The sequence below is a fragment of the Podarcis melisellensis genome (genome assembly GCF_964234715.1).
Source record: "Podarcis melisellensis genome assembly, chromosome: 1".
NCBI lineage: Eukaryota > Metazoa > Chordata > Lepidosauria > Squamata > Lacertidae > Podarcis > Podarcis melisellensis.
Window position 1 is genome coordinate 34,938,444 of NC_138528.1, and position 21,382 is coordinate 34,959,825.

The following is a 21,382-nucleotide window of genomic DNA, read 5'->3' on the forward strand; positions in this document are numbered from 1 at the left end:
TTAATTCACTGTAGCATTCTGTAGGTGGTGTGACAAGATTACATGAATTATAAAGAACTTTAAAAGTATATATATATTCAGCTGATATAGCATCACAGTTACTGTAAAAAAAAAAAAATCACAATGGAAGCTAAGGCCTAATTTTTAAAGTTCTCCAATTAGTTCATTTCTTTACCATTTTAAAGAGAGATTAGAAACTAAACTCCAGTACCTCAAAAATAAACAAGTCAATGGTAGTTTCTAGCAACCAGTATTCAAGTAATGCAGAAAACATACAATGAGAAAAATTGTTGCTCTTCATTAAAGTTGTATACCTATTTACACTATGTTAAAGTTGAGTGTAATGTAAAAATAATCTGTAAAACATCATTTAATATAAAATACCACTTATAATGTATTATGTGTGAGACTAAACATACTCATAAAATGTTCAAATACGCATTAGACACACAACAGCATGATGCTAAGCACAGCTATTTAGAAATAAGTCCCACCAACTTCAATGGGCCTGACTCCCTAGTAACTAAGCTCAGGATCATAGACTAAGGCTATAATCCATGTCACTGATTCTCAATGGAATTTGCTCAAGCACAACTGTGCCAAGGCCTGCAGCCTAAACTGTTTATTTCAGAAACACACAGAAAATAACAAAGGTCAGTATGAAGCATGAGGAAATCAAACTGACAACTGTTGAGCACTGTTCACATTACTGTAACTGACCAAATTCACAATATCAACCAATTGTCTAGGACCTGAAACATGGGGGCAGGGAGTAAGCGATAAAGGATTGTTTCACTAGCCAAAATGAGCAAGCCAAACTGCGGGATGAGTAATCATTCTGTGTAGGTCAGCTGTTTATAACATCTATGACATGCATAGGATTCTCACAGATTATGAGGAGCACTTGGCCTCCAAAGACCACGTGTGTCTGATTTGCCTCCTGTTTTCACTTAACAACCAAATGTTTTAAGCGGGTATGTGTGTATGAAAAGCTGCTAAAGCAAAAAAACGACAGGCAAAAGAAAAGTGGGTTGCTGAAAACCTTCTGAGTAGCATCCGTAGAGCTTTAATTTCAACGTAAAGATCACAGAAGGAGCAAGTAGGTGACACATGCAAGTATTTTCTGAAGTGTTAACAAAGCTTGCAACCTAGGGGCACCATTGAGTTTTACGTAGCAGCAGGGAGTGCTAAAGTTGCTTTCAGATTATGGGATATGCAGAAACAGACATACTTGTGCATTGTTGTATGCCCTGTGCATTGCTGTAAGGCTGCCTTCTCCACCCCAATGCCCTGCAGGTATTTTGGACTACAGCAAGCTGATGGAAACTGGAACCCAAAACATCCTGGCAGGCACAAGGTTGTGAAAGGCTGCTTTGATGTGACAGCCATGACGGTGGATCATATTCTAGGCCAACTAAAGAACAGCATTCTAACTGGTTATAGGATAAGCAGAAGTTCCTAACAAAATTAGGTTGTTTCAGATAGTTGTCTATAACGACTTGAAAACAAGTTCTGCAAACCTATCTGATAGGTAATAAAATAGTTTATCAACATGGTGAACTAAAATACACTAGCTTACAAAAAAATGGAATTCTAAGTGGAAAAACGAATCTCAACTCTCATTCTGTTAGACAAATTCTTTAAATGGATATGAATGAAAAATGTAAGCCTACTTGAAATAGAAATAAGCTTTTTCTGTACAGTTTGATGCTTTTGTTTAAACCATCTATAGTAGAAAAATAAATTCTTTAGCAACCTAGAAACAGTTTATAAAACTCTTGAAGTTTAATTTTTTTTCTTAACATGCCTATGTTAAACTGATAGCTATAAATAAAAGCTATTTAGACAACAGATGTAATGTAAAACAAGTTAATGCTACTACGTTTATAGGACGAAATTTTATTCTTGTATTTATATCCTGTGTGCTTTGAATTTGAATAGAGGGTTTTTTGTGGTTGTTATTTAAAAAAGATAGTTGCAAGAATATAACACAAATATCAAGATAATTTATAATATACAAATACTTAACAGCAGCCTGTTTAAGGAATCTTAGCTAGAATGATAAGCCAAGTCATAATTGGAAGTACAATACCTAGGACATAACAATTGAAAAAGGCAATTTTTATTTTTGAGAAATGGAGCAAAACTCTTAAGAAACTTAAAATGAAAATGCAGATCAATTCTTAAGAAGGTTGAAATTCAAAATTGTTCTAATTGCTATATTAGCAAACTGAATGAAAATTACAATAGTGTCTACAAGGTTTTCCCATCTACTCAAGATATCTCAGCAGCTGAAGAAATCAGGGGTTGTTGATTTTTTGAGCAAGAAAGAAACTCAAAAAATAATTTTAGGATCTGCAATAATTTGTTGCATGGTAATTAGCCTTCTATCACATTTACTGAACACCAAAGATTAACCAAGGATGTTTAAATTAAGCAGCATTCTTTTACAGCAAAACTTGTACCAATGTAAAAGAAAAATAATTTTAAAATGGTGCAAAAACAGTAATTTTGAATTTTAGTACAACAGATCACAGAAAGAAAACCACATGAATACAAGTATCATTTTATGTACATATTAAGATGCTTCAGTACCCAAAGTATTTATTGCTATATATTAGCAATGCTTTTTTATACCTTTAAAGGGCCACAGAAAAATATATATAGCGTATATGTTAAATTTAAGTCCTAAATTGTTTGGTTTAGCAAGTTTACACTACAACAAAATTTTCATTTATGTATGAAAAGTTATATAGCCTTATATGAAAATGTCAAACTATTTTCTATATACTAGATGAATTCCCAATGGGAAAAATTAAAATTTCTAAAATATATTAGATTAGGTTTACAAGACCATCAATGATCTTTCAAACATGCAGCTGTTTACAGAATTAACAGTATTACAAAATAAGGGAAAAATAGGTAATAGCAACATTTTTGCACAATGGTTAAACTCACTTTTACAATAAGCATGTCCTTGGTATTGTGCTGTAAGAAAAAATAATTTTATCAACCCCTCAAACAAAAATGTCCACAGGTTTCTTGAAGAGAAATGGAAGGTACAAGAGTGTGGTATTTATAACAGTACAGCTTATGTTCTTTCTGAAACAAATTGTACTGTAGCATAAGTAGTTTGGAATTTACAAATAAGATACAACTCTATTTTAGCTGTCCACAGCAAAGGGTTAAATGGGAATGAAACTGCCAGGAAAAAAGGACATTAAATAACAAAAACAGCCCTAAAGCAGGCTGTAAGCATTGAATGTTCCATAAATGATTTATTTAATCATTACATTTCTATAGAAAAGTTTTATTCACAATATATTGTGACAAACCGTCACAGGAATGATAGTGATTGCAATAAATGTTCATGCAACAGCAGCTTTGCACTTTAGTTATTTCTGGTTCTGGTTTTTTTAAATTAAACCGCTCCAGTCATGCTAATCAGATAATTTTGACCTGCAGTGTTTAAGAAACAAGGAGTATAGTATGACTATAACAGAAAGGTCTGAGCTTGAATCCAGATGTTGTCATAAGTACTATCGTTGCTTTTGTATCTTGAAACATGCATGTCTAGTTTTCCTTTTCTATCCAATGCCAAGCTGCCTACAATCATCTTCTTTTTGCTATCAGTTGTTATATTTAAATAATCCCAAGAGGATCTGCTTGCAACTGGGGTTGTATCAACTGAGGTTGTAGAGGTGGCGGTAACTGTAGTGGTATGATGGGATCCACCATCTGCACTGGGTTGGAAGGTGGAGGCTGGTGTGCCACACTGTCAGAGGTTTCTAAAATTTCTCCATTATAGAAGAAAAACTGGCACTGTTGAATGAATGTCTCTATTACGGATTGAAGGATCTTGGTGGTTGATAGAAACTCTCTGTTTTCAAAATCAGGTCTCATTAATGTTGGCCAGAAACAGATAGATAAGTTATCTGCAGTCATAAGGTTGGTTCTGCTTTGTTGACTAACCCTACAACAAGAATAAAAATGTTGAAAGCATTAATCGGTCATAAATCAAAATTAAGAAGATAAAAGTAAGTGCATTTAAAAATACTCCACACAATTTCTTTAAAACATCCAGCAACAGCAACTTTTAGATATAGGATCTGGTTAAGCATTACATTCAGAATGCAGGATGAAAGAGAATTAGTCTTGTACTTGTGTCTACCCATACCCATTCTCCCCAAGTGAACATTACTACCACATACAGTTTTATACAAGAACTCCATGGATCTGCTTTGTATCTGCATGGATTGCTAGATCGCAGAGATCTATTAACATCTACCCAGAAAGAATGGGTTGGTGTTAATAAAACATGGGAATGTTTTTATCATGCATGTTAAGTTTACACATCAAAACCCATAGCTCAAAAATAGAAGTAACATTTACTTACTACAATATGCATCCACATACATCCATACAGAACACTAGACACTAACAATGTGTTAAAGGAATACTGCAGACAAAGCTTTCTAGTGGCGTTATCAGTTTTCAAACCAATGTTGCATGTGGTCATGGGTGTCATTGGCATAAATACCATTGTACATATCACAGAACAGCAGTTTAAACAGGGCAAAATGGTATAACTAACTATTCCTTATAAATATTAACAAACAGTGAAATCCTCTGCATGTATATTCAAAAGTAAGGTATGCTAAGGCCAATGGGATTCACAACAAGGTATATGTGCATAGGATTGCAGCCTAAATTCTATTACCAATCATTTAAATGGATAATTTGAAAAACAAATACCTGTTCAGATGAGTTATTACATATCTGAAGACATCGTAGTTCACTGGATGGAATTTCTTCACAATTTCTTTTAATTCATAGAGCCTCTCTGTTTTATCAAGGATTTCTGCAGAAGAAAGGATTTTTTTGCCAAATATTGAAAAAGGCTTTGAATGTGAACAGTATTAACAAAACAGTTAATAGTTAAACAATGGCCCTCTGTTGATCAAGTATTCTATGCTGTCAGTTTCTCACCCTCCTTCCTCATACAGTGGTACCTCGGTTTAAGAACAGCCCTATTTACGAACTATTCGGTATACAAACTCTGCAAAACCAGAAATAGTGTTCCGGTTAGCGAACTTTACCTTGGTCTATGAACGGAAGCCAAATGGTGGAAGGGCACCAGCAGCGGGAGGCCTCATTAGGGGAAGCACGCCTCAGTTTAAGAACGGTTTCAGTTTAAGAACCGACTTCCGGAATGGATTAAGTTCGTAAACTGAGGTACCATTGTATAGGCTAATTTTGAGAGAGTTGAGAGAGAAAGAGAGGCAGCAAGAAATGCTAGGGACTGTTTCTATTTGAAAATGTTCAAAAGTAGAGTCCCTCTCTCAGAGACATCTAAAAACACAGCAAAGCAGTGTACACCATACAGAAGATACAATGAAATTAAAGTATCAATAAAACATTTTAAAAAATCCTTAAGTACTGGTTGCTGTAAAATAAATTCACTTTTCAAAGGCATATCTACTAAACAACACTGTTTTTAGGTGATTTCTTAAATAAAGGCAGGAATGATTCCTGTTTAATCTGTACTGGCAGGGAGTTTGACAGTGCAGGGCCTGCCACATTATAGGTCCTTAAAAGTATTTTGGGCCCAAGTTGTTTGGGGTTTTGTGCATTAACACAAGAACTCTGAACCTGGCCCAGTAGCAAACTGGCAACCAGTGCAGCTCTCTCAGTAACTGGGTAACATGTTGCCAATTGCCTCCTCCTGTGTGCAGTTTGGCTGCTACATTCTGCACTAGCTGCAGTTTCTGTAAAAGATACAAGGATAGTCCCACATAAAGAGCATTACAGTAGTCAATCTTGAGATTACAAATGCATGAATGAACATGTATTAAATGCTTTTATTGATTTATAGGAAGGCAGTACTGAAGCCACAAAATATTTTTACAGCATATTTTTTAGAGAACAAGCATATAGACAAGCGAGTGGATTCTCAAATGCAGGTAGCAACCTGGATTCTTGCCTAGGGATTGGTGGGGCTGAGAAAGAAGATGCTCAACTGGTACTCCAAATAATGTTGATAGGTTTTTGTGGGTATATCCAGGCAAGGGGGCAGGCAAGTTTCATAAAGTTTGAAACTATGTGTATAGAATTTTAGAACATTTATTCACAGTGGAAAGTTCCACAAATGTGATTCTTATTCATGGATGAATGTATTAATTTGTTCAGATGATAAACACTACAAAGCCTATTAGAAATCTCTCTAATTACCACACTCACTATTATAAAATGGCTGCATAAGTTATCTTTACAGATAATTTACAGGGAACTGTAAAATTCAGCTTTGTGGAAGAGCCGTTAGCAATATTTTTTAAATGCTTTAGTAGGATGCGCTTTACTAACTCTTGTTTTCAGTAAAATCCCTGGGAACTGAAGTCAGCAGTAAGTTATAAAGGATGTTGCTTCCTCATGTAATTCTACATTTAGCTATAAAATGGCAAAGATCTGTGCTTTTAAACAGCATGCATGGTTTTTTGCATGGGTGGCAGAAGCTTTACACATATATTCACAAGCACCAGTCAATGCTTTTCAGAGAAGACAGCTGGAAATGCTACATGCTTATGGTTTTCTGAAGTGCAGCCACTATGTTTTATATAGCCGTAATAGAGAGACAACCATCACCAATGAATTTTACTTCAATATTTATCACTATAAGCAGATTTTTCTATTTATTGGAATTTTCCAAAGATATTCAGAAACAAAATATATTCCAGAAGACTGGGAGTGGATTCCACTCACTGAACACTCCTGCTAATGGAAATACAATTTTAACCAATTTGGTGTTTCCCTCATGAGCTACTTGTACCCACAGAAGTCAAAAATCTGCTCTGCAGTGGAGAGGGGGCCTTTGGAACAACATGGGAGATGGCTTGGAAGGCTGCCAAGCGAATAGAAATCAGCAAAAATAAACTCCCTGACTTCTATGAGCAGAATCCTCTACTGCATTGCTACTTCTTTAGCAAACAGCATGTTCAAAGACAACAAACAGGTTATCATACCACAGCTATCTGAAGCAGCATAACACATTCTTTTTAGAAAGTGATCAGTATAACATCTTACAGTTATTTCAATTATTTAAATTTTCCAAGACTTGGATTTAATGTTTTAACCAGTAAAACACGTGCCACAAAAAAAAAAAAATTAAAAATTGCTTACTTGATGCTTCAACTAATTCTGGATGCAGTGAATAAGGAATTAAAGGATCTGGTAGATCTGCAAAGAAAGCTTTCAGAGCTCCTGCCACAGCATTTACTGTCACATCCATAGATTCCAGACTGATGTTATGATCTGTAAAACAACACAAAACAGTATTTTATTAATGAGAGCCATAACTACACATTTCTAAAAATGACGTACTGAACTATAAATACAAATCAGCCATTCACTCAATTTAAATTACCCTGGAATAATGGGCTATTGTAGACTTGTCTGCCATAAGCACTGATCATAATTATCAATATTATAAATCATCTATTCAGATGTTATGAAAATGAGAGACTGCCTTGGTTTTTTATACACTCACACACCAACCATAATCAGCATTATAAGAATTTATCCCCCTTTCAGAGTTAGGAATAGGGACTATATATTCTTACACCATGCTATCAGCAGCCAAGATTATTCCCCACAAGAGAACTGTACAGACTAAGGCTGAAATCCAACATTGTGCAAGCAGACATCTGCTTATACAATGGTACTTTGCATACAGATTGCTGTTCCACAACCCTACTGGATCTAATTTTGTGGGGAGGGGGCATGGGAGGGAGGCAGAGAGGAACACTAAGTCCCATCACATGAGAAGAAGTTCATTTTGCTGAGGCATGGACACCACTGGATGTTAGCCTAATTTATTTCCAAAGTTACACACTTTATCTATCTATCTATCTATCTATCTATCTATCTATCTATCTATCTATCTATCATCTATCTATCTATCTATCTATCTATCTATCTATCTATCTATCTATCTATCATCTATCTATCTATCTATCTATCTATCTATCTATCTATCTATTGTGCAAGTAAACTCTAACCTGGTACTTGAGAAGAAAAACCTTATGTTAAGGTGGAAATGGATTATTTATCACATCATCAACCTTCACACTTAAAACTGGTGAAGGAGGAGGAAACCACATATTCCAAAGTTATAGGATAACTTTTAAATAAATAATATAGTATACAAGACTAAAGCACTGCCTTCTCTCCAACTCAAACCTTCTCCTTTGCAAGCAATACAAAAAGTGTATTTGTGTTAAATTACAAAAAAAATTCACAGTTACTAATTTTCTGATACCAGAACTGTTATATCATCAAAGTAAAATATTCAGGATACACAAATTTGGTGGAGAGTTAAACCATAAACCTGTGCATCATTAATAGAAGTGCAAGGTTTTGAGACAACATGAAAGAATTATCATTTTTTGGTAAAATGGAAAATCTGGAATAAATTACTGATTTACTCATCAAATCAGAAGTTCACAAATTAAATGTCCCCGACGGCCAACTATGATTTGTATCAATTAAAAACTCTGCCCCACTCCATATTCAAGGGTGGACGTTTTGACTGAAACACTTAAATAAAGTACAAAGCAAATCTAATGTCATGTTAAGTTTTGCAGGCACTCAGAAGCAGAAAGTCTTCCTAATCTTCTGAGCTCAGTAACAGAGAACAATGGTTTGAATGCAGAAGGTTCCATCCCCAATTTCTGGCATTTTGAGGGAGGCCTGGGGAAAACTCCTGTCTGAAAGTTTGGAAATCTCATTTCCAAAGAATGAATCCGCTTCACTGTTAGAACCAAATTGACAGTTGTTACAGTAAAATTATGCTTTACTACCTGTACAGCTCAGTTATAGATCAACGTCTCAGATTTTTTTTGGGGGGGGGGGGACAAGTAGGAAACGGAAGGGGCGGGGTTTTATTTAGATGTTGCTGTTTTTGATAAATTATTGTGACTTTCAAATTGAATTGGCATATTTTAGTGTAATCAACTTTACTGTAATCAACTTGTAGAAAAGCAGGCTACAGATCTAAACAGTAAATGAACAAATTATACAATTACCACACTGCTTACCACTGCATGTTCTCAATACATTAACAGGCAAATCGTAATTTGTACTTCATATAACTATACAAATGCACACTCTCCAGCTTCTATGATTATCTGTTTGGAATGCAAAAATTAGACTGCAGGGTTTGATACACCAAAAATTATTTGTGATATGCATCATATCTCCCATTACCTTGATCAAATTGCTTCTGAATGTTGTCTTGATCAGTTTTATTCCCACTAACACGATAGAGACCTTCAGTACATAGACCTTTGGGGGTGGAAAGCAAATGTCACATGGTTATATTTTGCAAACGAAAAGTTATTATTTAAGCATAAGCAAAATTCATATTAAAATATCTATCACACTCATGAACATGAGTTCAACAAGTAGCCTGCCGAATGCTTTACTAGACGGCCTCTGCTATAGAGCAGCCTTCCTATTCTCATACAGAGGAGGGGTCCATTTGGTTATTATGCCAGATGTAGATGAGAGAACACTCAATCCCTCTTAGAGCACTCTACTCACATGCCTGCATGAAACTCCATCTCCATATTTGCATGTAATTCCTTGTTGCCTGCAGCTAACAGGCTAGGGCTTAAATACAAGACTTGCACTATTGATTTCTTCAATTAATATGGTTTGATTTCTTGTTTATTTGCAATCCTAAGAATGCTTTAAGGAAAGCAACCCTCAGCTTCAATTCAGTGGGGATTACTTCAGAGTAAACAATGGTTGTAAAAACAGTAAGCTAATTCTAATTCATAGTGCGATTAATCATCAGACTTTTAAAAACAAAACATGCTCTACTACTTGCTCTCACAAAGTTTTATATTTTAATCACCATTAAAAAAGGAAATGCATACATAATTTACAGTCTTAACGACTGTTATGAATAAGCCCTCGTGTCAATGTATGTGATTTGAATTCCCATAATCCCTCTTCACTTCTTCAATCCCACCCACACCCTCACTCACATAAAACCTAGTTAAAGGTTTGATACAAGAAAAAATAATTGTCAGCATTTACTGGAATTTACAAAGTCTTTTTAGCAAAAACTTAACTAGCACGGACAGGTGCTGGCATTGTAATGCCCCACAAGCAACACTCTTGTCACATGATTTGGTCTTCTCCTAAAGCCACAGTTTTTTGGTCAGAGGTCAGCAGCCACATAAATATGGCTTTTGATACCTCCTTGCAAATTACAGATGTTAATGTTCTACTGAATCATGTGTACCAGCCCTTTGGATCCTGACAAACAGACAATATGGTGGCTAAATGCTTCAATACTGGAAGAAGTCACAGATAGTGTCTATGAGAAAGTGGCCTTCTATAAACATAAGAAAGATGGGAAATTCTGTGATATCTGAAATGTCTGAGCACCGTGTTGGTCTGGACCACCAACTTTTCTGTCCCACACTTCACTCCCTTGTACAAAAATAACAGGTTGTATTGGTTTATAATGATTTTGTTTGTCTTGTTTAACTGTATTTGGTTATGCTTCATTTTGAAAAATTCTATAAATTAAAAGAACTACTCAAAGAATAATCACCTCACTTTACAAATGCTCCTAACTCAACACATATCATATGCACTGAATCACAAAAGGAAATACAAGCTTCATGAGGAAGAAAAGCTGTCAAAAACTGAACACAGGATAGATAAAAAGATGCTTTTTAAAAAAGACTTTTCTTAAATAATTACTAGGTGAAATATTCCAGATATAAAAATGTTTGCCAGATAGTTAACCTCTAATTTGAGTCACAGTATTGTATAATTGTAGAGTTGGAAAGGATCCCAATGATCATCTAGTCTAACCCCTGAGAGTGGAGGGAACTCCTAGCATTGGAAGGAGATGGGGGGCATTCCACTGAACAAGACTAAATTCTTCCACAAATGTAATGCATTACTTGGTATACCATCCTTAGAAAACTTCAGAATTGGTAGTTATTTAAATGTTAGCTATTATTGCAAGTGTAATAATATAAATGCTAGTTTTCATGCATTCTGAATGTTATTAAAATTACTGACTCTACTTAAAAATAAAATAATGGAGATAAATGTTGCTGTTAAAACACTGCTACATAAGTTAGTAAAAAAGTAAAGGGACCCCTGACCATTAGGTCCAGTTGTGACCGACTCTGGGGTTGCGGCACTCATCTCGCTTTATTGGCCGAGGGAGCCAGCGTACAGCTTCCGGGTCATATGGCCAGCATGACTAAGCCACTTCTGGAGAACCAGAACAGCGCATGGAAACGCCGCTTACTTTCCTGCCGGAGCGGTACCTATTTATCTACTTGCACTTTGACATGCTTTTGAACTGCTAGGTTGGCAGGAGCAGGGACCGAGCAACAGGAGCTCACCCCGTCACGGGGATTCGAACCGCCGACCTTCTGATCAGCAAGTCCTAGGCTCTGTGGTTTAACCCACAGTGCCACCCGCGTCCCCCACATAAGTTAGTATATGCTATCAAATTGAAAAACTTTGCAAGGAAATATTGTCCAAAACCAACAAAGTGCGATCAGCACCTAAGCAGCTTGAATTCTCAAAATCTAAATTAGCACCTGGGTCAATTGATGACTACAGCTTAATCCCAAATGAAAACTGATCCTACAGAACACTGTTAGAATCACTGTGTTACTTTTTGCTCAGGCCTAGAAGCCAACAAACTGAGTCCTGGGCTGTATAAATCATGCTACCTATGAGTAGTGTTAATATATTACATACAACAAGTGTACAATCTTTGCTCCTGTACACAGAAATAGTTGAGCTGCCCACTCATTCAGTTATTCAAACGTAACATTTAACGAGTGCACAATGCAGCGTACTCAGGTTTACTGCCAGCTAAAGGAAACTATTTCAGCAACACTTATTAAACGAGTCATTGAAGCAATTCCCTTTTACTGGCAAAAAGGCAAGACATGCTGGGTCTGCTTTACTTCCTAAAACAGTTTCCTACCAAGGTTTACAATCAATGGAATGAGCTGTGACTGAAAGAGGAATGTTAAGTTTGTTCATTTTGGCCTCTGTTATTCTTAGAGAAGGTATTGTTTAATTTGATGTAGACATTCACATCACAACTCCATACATGTTTACTCAGTAAGTCCTACTGAGTTCAATGAGACTTACTTCTAAGTAGGTCTGTATACTGGTATCCATAAATGTATTGAATGTTTATATATGAAATAAATGGGGGTTGGGAGGGAACAAAATCTAAGCCACTTAAAAGATTATTTCAGCTGAATTTTTTCAAACCTGCAGCACCTGCTTCAGTCTTGAAGGCATTGTACAGTACTGATATAATTTATTAAGCAGGGTTGCACTCTTCTTATAATAAAAGGGGAATGCTGTTTGTGCAATGGGGCTTGCCACCCCTTCTCCAACTTTAGCATACTGTGTCCCCCCCCCCCCAAGCCTTTCTTGACTTTTGGGGAATACTCGGGAAAGATCTGGGCTGCAGCACAAAGGGTGGGGGAAGCTGCTGCTTCATGAAGTGGGGCTGAATTGCATTATTTTTGTTGTTTTTCAATGGAAATGCATGCAGAGCAGGATCAAAAGGTTCATCAGTAACATCTCTTCATTTCACACTATTTAGCTTTTATATAGCACTTTAGAACAAAGGTAGGCAGAAGATAGAAATCACACTAATCCTATAGATCCCAATTCAAGTTACGTTGGAATCTTGCATGCTTACATTTGCATTAACAACATGTTTTAAAAGTGATTTTTCTGTATGTTAGATTTCAGTTTTTTCAGCAAACCTAAGTCTGTGGTTGAGGCCAACTGAGCAAAGTCAGGGAAATGTAGTCAGGTAGGGAGAGGAGACCACAAGACAACAGAGAAAAGACCATCAGCAGCATGTACAGCAGTAGAAGAAATCTGCCCTCCTCCCAGTTCCATATTCCAGGAGTCATAAGAACATTAGATGATCCTGCTGGATGAGGCCCATGGCCCATCCAGTTTAACATCCTGCTGTCACAGTGGCCAACCAGATGCCTAAGGGAAGCATACAAGTGGGACAGAAGCACACTGCCACCAATAGTGGAGGCAAAAAGTGTCTATCAGATTTAGTCCAGGTTATTTTTCATGAATTTGTCTTATCCTCTTTTAAAGTCATCCACGCTGGTGACCATCACTGCCCCCAGTAGAGGTAATGTCCATAATGTACTGCATAATAAATTTACTGCATTTAATATTCTCTATCCACTTTCCCTATGCCATGCATAATTTTACCCACTGCTGCTCCAATCAAACCCTTGATCATTTTGGTTGGCCTTTTCTGAACCTTTTCCAAATGAACAATATCCAGTTTGTGATGAGGCAACTAGAACTGTGCAGTATTCTAAACTGTCACACAGTAGGTTTGCACAACAGCACTGTTACATTGGCAGCTTTATTTTCAATTCCTTTCCTATGATCCCTAGCATGGAATTTGTCATTTTTTACATCTGTGGCACACTGGGTGAACATCTTCATAAAGCTATCTACTCTAACCCCAAAGTCCTGTCCAGAGTCAATATGATTTCAGACCCCATGAGCGTATATGTGAAATTAAGGGGTTGTTGTTTTTTTAAGTCCAGATATGTATCACTTTACACTTGTTTACAATAAATTGCATTTTCCATTTTACCACCCATTCCCTGAGTTTGGAGCACTTCACGATCTTTATTTTTGTTTTAGTGACCCTAAAATTGTTTTAGTGACAATTCAGTAGCATCAGCAAATTTGGCTACCACATTACTTACCCCAACTCTACAATATTTATGAACAAATTAAAAAGCACTGATCCTTCAAGGGTTTGCTTTGGTAAATATGTGAAAGTATACAGTCCTCAGCGCACACTTGTTATTTCTGTTACCACATAGTATAAAATGATGAGAAGCTAACAAGACTTTTATAGTTAGCTACCAAGAAATAGTAAAATGTTATTGATGCTCCAACTTGTGTCCTACCTGTGTCTTCAATGAAATCCACACACTTCTCAACAAAGAGTGGTATAGGTTTTTCAGGTGTAACCAGATCCTGCAGGGGCATTCCAAAGTAATTACTTTCCCAATTTCTACGAGTTGGTGGATTAAATGTCTTGGTTTTCTTTTTTTGCTACAAGAAAACAACAGCATTCTTAGCCAAGTATGTCACTAATGAAAGTAAAAAATTAATAATATCTACATAAAATCATACCTTTAACAAAAGAATCTTAGTAACAGAACTAATTCTGAATATATTAATTTATAATGTATTCAATAAAGAGAGCAAACAAGCTTTTCAACATTGTTAAAATCTTTCTGTACTCAAATTCATATAACATGATAAAAAGTTAAGTAACATATGAGAGGCTATCTTTGATTGTGTTGTTTTCTGAAATTCCTTTTTTTTTAAAGCTCCTTTGTAATATATATGTGGAAAGACTGATAATTTTCTATATTATGGTTCAATGTAAGTATTTTCTTCTTTTAATAAGAAAACAATAAAACAATAAAGGGTAAATTAAATGTCCAAGAGTAGGCAGAAATGCCCCCACCCTCTAGCTGCACGCATCTCATGACTGTCTTATCTAAGTTGCTGGGCAACCTAGCAGGTAACACTAGGTAGAAAAGGGCTCAATCTCAGATTACAGCATTCATTGTTGAACAGTACAGGAGAATCTGTGCGAAACGTGTAAAAGACTATAGGAACAATCCTGTGAAAATGTGGAACACTTTGTGAAGAGCTCACTTGAGGGAAGCTGGATAACTTCCAAGACTTCTGGGCTTGGAGAACTCTGGCACTTGCAGGATTCTGTTAGAAACTGGACTTTGCACTTGCTACGTGGACTTTGTTTCACTAAGGACTTTGTAAACTGGAACCATCTCTGGGCTCAGAGAGTGAAAACATCTTATAGCAACTGCAAATAGTGTGTGTATATCATGTGCATGTTTGCCTAGTAAAAGCAATCTCAATTACACAGTTTCTTCCTGTGCTGAGCCTAACTGCTCAACTGAACATCCGCAACACATAGCACTATATGGTTTGGAATACCATATTAAACTTAAGGGTTTATACAACTGTGGCTTAAATATCAAGTCGCAATCCATTTTTTGCCAGTTTCCATTTCCAACTGAAGCCCAACAGGCTACTTCTTAAGATGTTTATGACATATCTTTCCTTCTGTGGCATGCTCTGGCATGGCCTTTCAGGACACAAACAAGCAACAGTGGGGAATCTCCCCTTGTGCAAGCAGAACTTCACTTGTGTGCCTTTGGATCCAAGCTCCTATTTCTCAAGACCTACAATGCAAAACACTAAATAGTATGTTTCTATGAGGTGTGATAGCTCCATTCAGACAGGAAATACTTTAAACTGGTGAAGATTAACTATGGTTCCACCTTTTTTATTTCCCACGCTGTACAAAATTAAGTGTCCTCAAACAAATTAACAAAATGACAAGACAATATTAAGCTGCTTATAGTTAACCACAATGATAGCTATTTTAGAGCAAAAAACTATTTACAAAATTTCCTGTGTTCTCTATAATAATACTGTAAAGCAAGCCAACACTATATCCATTGCACAGATCTGAGGTTAATAAATGATGCCTCAGTACCAAGACATAGCAATTCTATAAAGCAATTCTAAAATCTGACAGTTTGCCTGCACTATATATACTTTTAGAATTATTATTCTAAACAATATTTAATCTTTTTTAAACTGCTTCTCCGTGCACAGGAAATATTAGAAAAACCAGAACGAATCCCCACGAAAGTCCTTCAGGACCAATATCTTTTCAAAACTAACCATACAATCTACTAAAACATGTAGAAAGATGGCAAAACGTTTTATCTGCAATGCACACTTATTCAGTAAAGTTCTTCAACTGCCTGTGTCAAATAATTATCTGAAGAGAAAGCTAAATAGTGTCATAGGCAGGTTTCCCTGCACAGTACTCTTTTGCATACAGCACTCTTTCCAAAAGTGCAATCACAGAAGAGTTTCACAAGTTGCTTGCCCAAAGATTGCACAACAATCTACTATGCCCAATGACAATATACATCTATATAACAACACTGTATCCTCGTTATGTATAAGACTCACAGCTGGCCACTGCCAGGACAACGCAACACTGGACTAGATCAGATCTAACACAGCACAAGACCATAAAGCAATAGCTGATAATTCACAAATAACTGTATTACAATTTGAAGGGAACAATTTCTCTTCCCACCCTTTCCACATTCAACATACAAAGTTCACAAAACAGTTATTTCAAATGTTGACCTCACTGACATCTGAAACACTACATATTTATTATCTTTACAATGGCCAGTAATAAAGCACTGACTATGCTAAACCTGCTGTGCACTGAATACATGCTGCTTTCTAATTAAAAAACAAATCAAAAACCTGAGCCCGACAACAGCAGTGCTTTCACCAATAGGAGTAACATTATCCTAGTCACTAAAATATGCCAGTCTGAATTGCCTTCTATATAAATTTGTCAAATCTAACCAGAAATATAGCTGACATTCCTAGAAAGATTCTGCGATATGAAACAAAGGCATTGGGTTACCAAAACTGCATGAGCTGAAACAATCTATCCCTCCTCCCCACTCCCCTTTATACCTCTGAAAAGCTTCTTCAGGCATCAAGGGGACCTACCAAACAAAGCACCCTGAATCATCCAAGGAAGAGAAGGGAAATCACCCCAAATCAGACTGAGGAATCTTGTGTCCCTTTGATGCAAGATCCCTCCATCCAATTTTCCTTGGGGCCTTTTCCCAGCCAGACAATGCAATCAACATTTGATAAGGTCAACTTGCACAACTCCAAAAAGAACTTAATGCAAAGTTAAAATTAAATAGTTTAAAAAAGTCTTACTTTTTTGTCTTCTTTAACTTTCTGAGTTTTCTTCTTCATCTTTTTGTCATCTAACTCTTGATCTGATGTAATAGCAGGGTTATCAATGCCACCTTTCCATGTTTCCACTGGGGACAGAAGGGGATCTTCTTCACTGCCACGATGTCTTCCTTTTCTTTTAGTTTTAGATGTTGTAAAAGCTTCATCATCACTTGCATCTGAATGTGCTCTCCTATAATAAGATTTGGCTTTGATGAACAGTGTTTTAGATTTGTATTTGTATTTTGAAGGTCTTCTTTCACCGTGGGTCTTTGACATTCTGTCAGGAAATCCATTTTCTTCATCTCCTTGGGTATTATTTATAGTAAATGAGTTTCGGATTTTAATCATGCGATTCTGACTATCATCTGGAATTGCGTAGATATCATCAGTAACACCTCTGTGCTTGAAAATGGTGTCTATAGGTTCTGCATAATTATCAGATTGATCAAGATCATCAGATGGTGCCAGAGTTGTTCTAGTTTTTCTTGGCTTGCCAATACCTGCCTCAATAGTTTTTAACAGGTTTGGATCTAGTTTTTTCACATTGGGCTTGAGTGCAACTGGTTTTGGCTTTATTGGAGGAGGCACTTTATGGTTGCGTTCATGATCGTGACAGTTAAGTGGTGTGCTATGAACAGGGTATTCATTACCTTCCAAATCGAATCGATCTTTTGGGATAAGCTGTACATCATCCCCCATAGGGCTGTAAGGAGGTGGGGCTTCAGTATCATCTTCTGAATCTGGATAGTAATTGTACGTAAGAGCACCTCCTCTGGGAGAATGCAGGAAAACATCTTCACTTGTATGTGTTGCCTCTCTTGTACTATCAGACATATAAGAATTTTCAATCATGTTTTTCTTCTCTAAAACGTCACTGAAGAACAATGTGAAAACCTCAGTCTGACGATGATATTGAGATAAAGAATACAGAGCTGTAAATTTAGCTGTAATCTCAGTAGCTATATGTTCACCTTCCGTCATTAATTCTTTGATAGCCTCAATCTCAAAAAAGTCTGCCTGACTATCAGTAACAGCCACCAATTGGACAGGAATCGTATCTTGTACTTCTGAAAGAAATGCTCGAAGCATTCCCATAGATGCCTTCCGTTTAGCAGAGTAAACTAGTATATACCCATGAACAAGTTCATCTTTTCTTACACCAATTGAAGAATGATATGATAATATTGTTATCTGTATTCGCCTCCGTTTTTCACCTATAATTTTATCCAGCATGAGGGAATTATTCTGGCCAGCCTGAGCAGCACTACAGGAGTGAGAGTCAAGAAAGGGTGAAAGAATAAGATCTACACTGAATGGATCTCCACACATGGCACACATTACAATTCTCAAATCAGCTTCCGAAAGGTCTTTAATTGTAGGAACGGGACTTACAACATCAAAATTGTGTTTAACTGCTTCCAAAACTCCCCGCAAAGCTTGTTTTATTTGAGCCTCATTAAATTTACGTGGGTAAGTACCAGCAGGCACATCTATAAAAGGACACTGCAACTTGTTTGCCAATTGCTGTCCTTGGTGTCTCAAAATCGGCAAGTGCTTGCTAGCACTGTCTCTTTGATTAGCCAGTATTAATGTAAATGGAAGACTGGCCATATATTTGTCTCTTCTTATCTGAGATGCTTCGGTCCTGATTTTAGTGATCGACTCTCCAATAAAAGCGAGTGATTCAATTGAATTAAACACACAGAAACATCCATGTGGTTTGAAGGCAGAAGTCCATAAGTGACTTAGAAGATAAGGTGACTTTGCATCAACTGGCCTAAGATCAAGTTCATATATCTTTCCATCTAAGGCATACTCGTCATCCGTGGATTGAGTCCGAATCTCATTTGCCAGCTCTTGTGCCAGACCATCTTTACCCAAAATGAAAATATTAACTTTATCAATATTGGCACTATCGTGATATAAATTTAAGCGACCGTGGTCCAATTGCAAGAGGCTTCTGGCAAGCAACTGTTCTACTTTAATGTCCATACAGTTTTGGCCACTGAGACAGGTTTCTTTAGTGGGATGATATACAAACCCTATGTGTTTTAATAGAAGAGATTCTCTATCAGGTGCAAGTTTCTGTAAAGCTTTGTATCTAGGCTCTTCACTCAGAACTGCATGAATTTCACTCATTTTATCAGAACTAGGTGTTGCATTCAAATCCAGGTCATAAAACAGTTCTGAATGCTCAAAGAGCATTTCCTGAAATTCCTCTTTGGCTTTTTCAACAATTTCCCGTTGATGTCTACTATATACTTCTCTACTATCTGCCTCTGTAATATATTTAAAAGCTTCATCCTCCATTACAAAACACATAACTTCTTCCCAGGGTTGCCCAGGAGAAATGAACTGTATTTTTTCAAGTGTTTTTTTGAACTTCTCCTTCATTTCAACTCTCCTTTTTTCTGATATTAGATGCTGCACGTGGTTTTGATAGACTTTTTCCGCTTCTACCGTGCTCAAAAGGTCAAATGGAATTCTCCTGTCATTCACTTTATCTATGTGATCAGTTTCATCCCAGGGTATTTTCTCCAGCACCACAAAACATAGTTGGAAATCTGGCCTTTTTTCCATTAATTTCAAAGCTTCAGACCAGCTCAAATGCTCAATCTCTTCAAGATTTGACAGAAGTGTGTTAAAAGCTCTTGGTAATGTATTGATGTATTCATCTCTTCTTTTTCTTATATGCTCTTGCTTAAGCTGCTCTATGTGTTTTGAAAATGTATTTTTGGCCTTTTTTGTTCCCTCTAAATTAATGTATTCTTCATAATCTGGGTGATTTTTCAGTTTATTACTAACCGTTTTCCAAGTGGCATGATAGTCTCTCACAGTCTGAACAAGTTTCTCAAATTTATCTGTTGAAGTCACAACAAGTTGCCTCTGTGTTTTATAGGCATCCAGATAGGGAATTATTTTAGGCTTACCCCGGGTTTTATCCATCATTTGTACCAGTGCAGTAAAACACGTCTCAACGTTGACATTGAATCTTGCTGATGTTTCTACTACCAGAAGGTTCTTCTTATTTGAAGCAAATGCCTGAACCTCTCGTAAATAGTGTTCCACACATTCATCACATTTAGTTGCGGCTATTATTATAGGCTTTTTAGATTTTGATAGCTGAACATAGAGGTTATTCACAAATTTAAGTTGGTCATCAAACTTCCTATTGCATCCTTGACTTACATCAATGCATAATAAAAATCCATCAATGTTTAGCTTCCCTTCAGGCATTTGCTTTTGCTCAAAGTCTTGCTCCAATCCAAGCTGATCTGTGCAAATATACATAAGTTTTTCTGCTGACTGCAATTTGGTTGCAGCTGCACGCTTTATATATGGTTGTAAGTTCGTACTCCGATGAGGCAGAAAAGTCTGATCATCAATGAACTCAGTCTGTTCAATAACATGAATCTTGCAATCTATTCCATCCTCTCCACATTGTGTTACGTCACCCCAGTACAAAAAGTGATCATTATTAACAACTCGTCCACCAAAGTCAATTGTGCTAAGCACAGAGGTATGTTCGGGGTAATATTCATCTGCTTTTGAACGCACAAATCTATTGCACAAACACGATTTCCCAACTCCACAGTTCCCCTTATCCTTTTCGGTCCCCGAAAGTCCAATCACACTAATAGCATAGGAAGGGGGACGAGGCTCTTTGTTCTTTGCCATCATAGTGTTCTTCTCATCCTTCTGTAGTTACCAACACAACCAGCTGTAGTGTTCATTCTTAAAAGTGCTTCTACACACTAAAAATTTATCTCCAATTTTTTAAAGGTATTTTCAGTTCTTCTTGGATTCTCATGCTTGCAATAAACTTATATGTTCAGATCAAGTGGTGCATATTTCTGAAAGGGAAAGAAGAAACACTCTGTTAATTACAGTTACCTATAGGTCTACTTTCAATGTTTCAATAAATTCAAACACACACACCTGATGCTTTTAACCAAGTTAGATATATAAAAATGGGTATATAGCTCACATGTCCACACTTAAATGCACCTTACATGCATTTAGTGCTCTTATTTTAAGCACATTTACATGAAGAACATGTTCCATCAACATCAATGGCACTTGCTTCCAGTTAAGATCCCTGATCAAACAAAGACAATCCAAGGAAACATACATGCAATTATATGTGGTCCAGTGTACTGGGGTCCAAGTAGGATTCTGCTGCTCAGAAAGAGCAGTCAATACTCATCAGTGCACTTATAATGCTTATACAATAATAACATGAACCCTATCCTCTAATAATTAGATAACCAATGTAAAGCTAACCATCCACTATGAACTTGTCTGGGAAGATAGTCACATAAAGCAGAATGAATGCAGACAGTTTCAACACACAAAGCTCTTTCTACTGCAATATTGCACTGATTTCTACTGAACTTATTTATAATTAACAGCATTTAGAAACGGAACCTAAAATATG

General features: G+C 36.6%; 1 protein-coding gene across 3 annotated transcripts in view; it reads right to left on the reverse strand.

Moving 5' to 3' along the window:
• Positions 1-2,100: 2,100 nt before the first annotated feature.
• The window catches only part of ARHGAP5 (Rho GTPase activating protein 5), a 35,779-nt gene continuing 16,497 nt past the window's right edge, over positions 2,101-21,382 (reverse strand). For 2 of the 3 annotated variants that reach the window (XM_081888847.1, XM_081888846.1), the window contains exons 2-7: positions 16,924-20,798; positions 14,022-14,169; positions 9,262-9,339; positions 7,177-7,308; positions 4,756-4,861; positions 2,101-3,973 (exon numbers count right to left, since the gene is read on the reverse strand). In XM_081888847.1, the coding sequence (XP_081744973.1) occupies positions 3,643-3,973; positions 4,756-4,861; positions 7,177-7,308; positions 9,262-9,339; positions 14,022-14,169; positions 16,924-20,625 (4,497 nt within the window). In that variant the 5' untranslated portion in view covers positions 20,626-20,798 and the 3' untranslated portion in view covers positions 2,101-3,642. Of the gene's footprint in view, positions 3,974-4,755; positions 6,942-7,141; positions 7,309-9,261; positions 9,340-14,021; positions 14,170-16,923; positions 20,799-21,382 lie in introns of those variants that run through there. The other variant, XM_081888848.1, reaches the window with a different exon arrangement.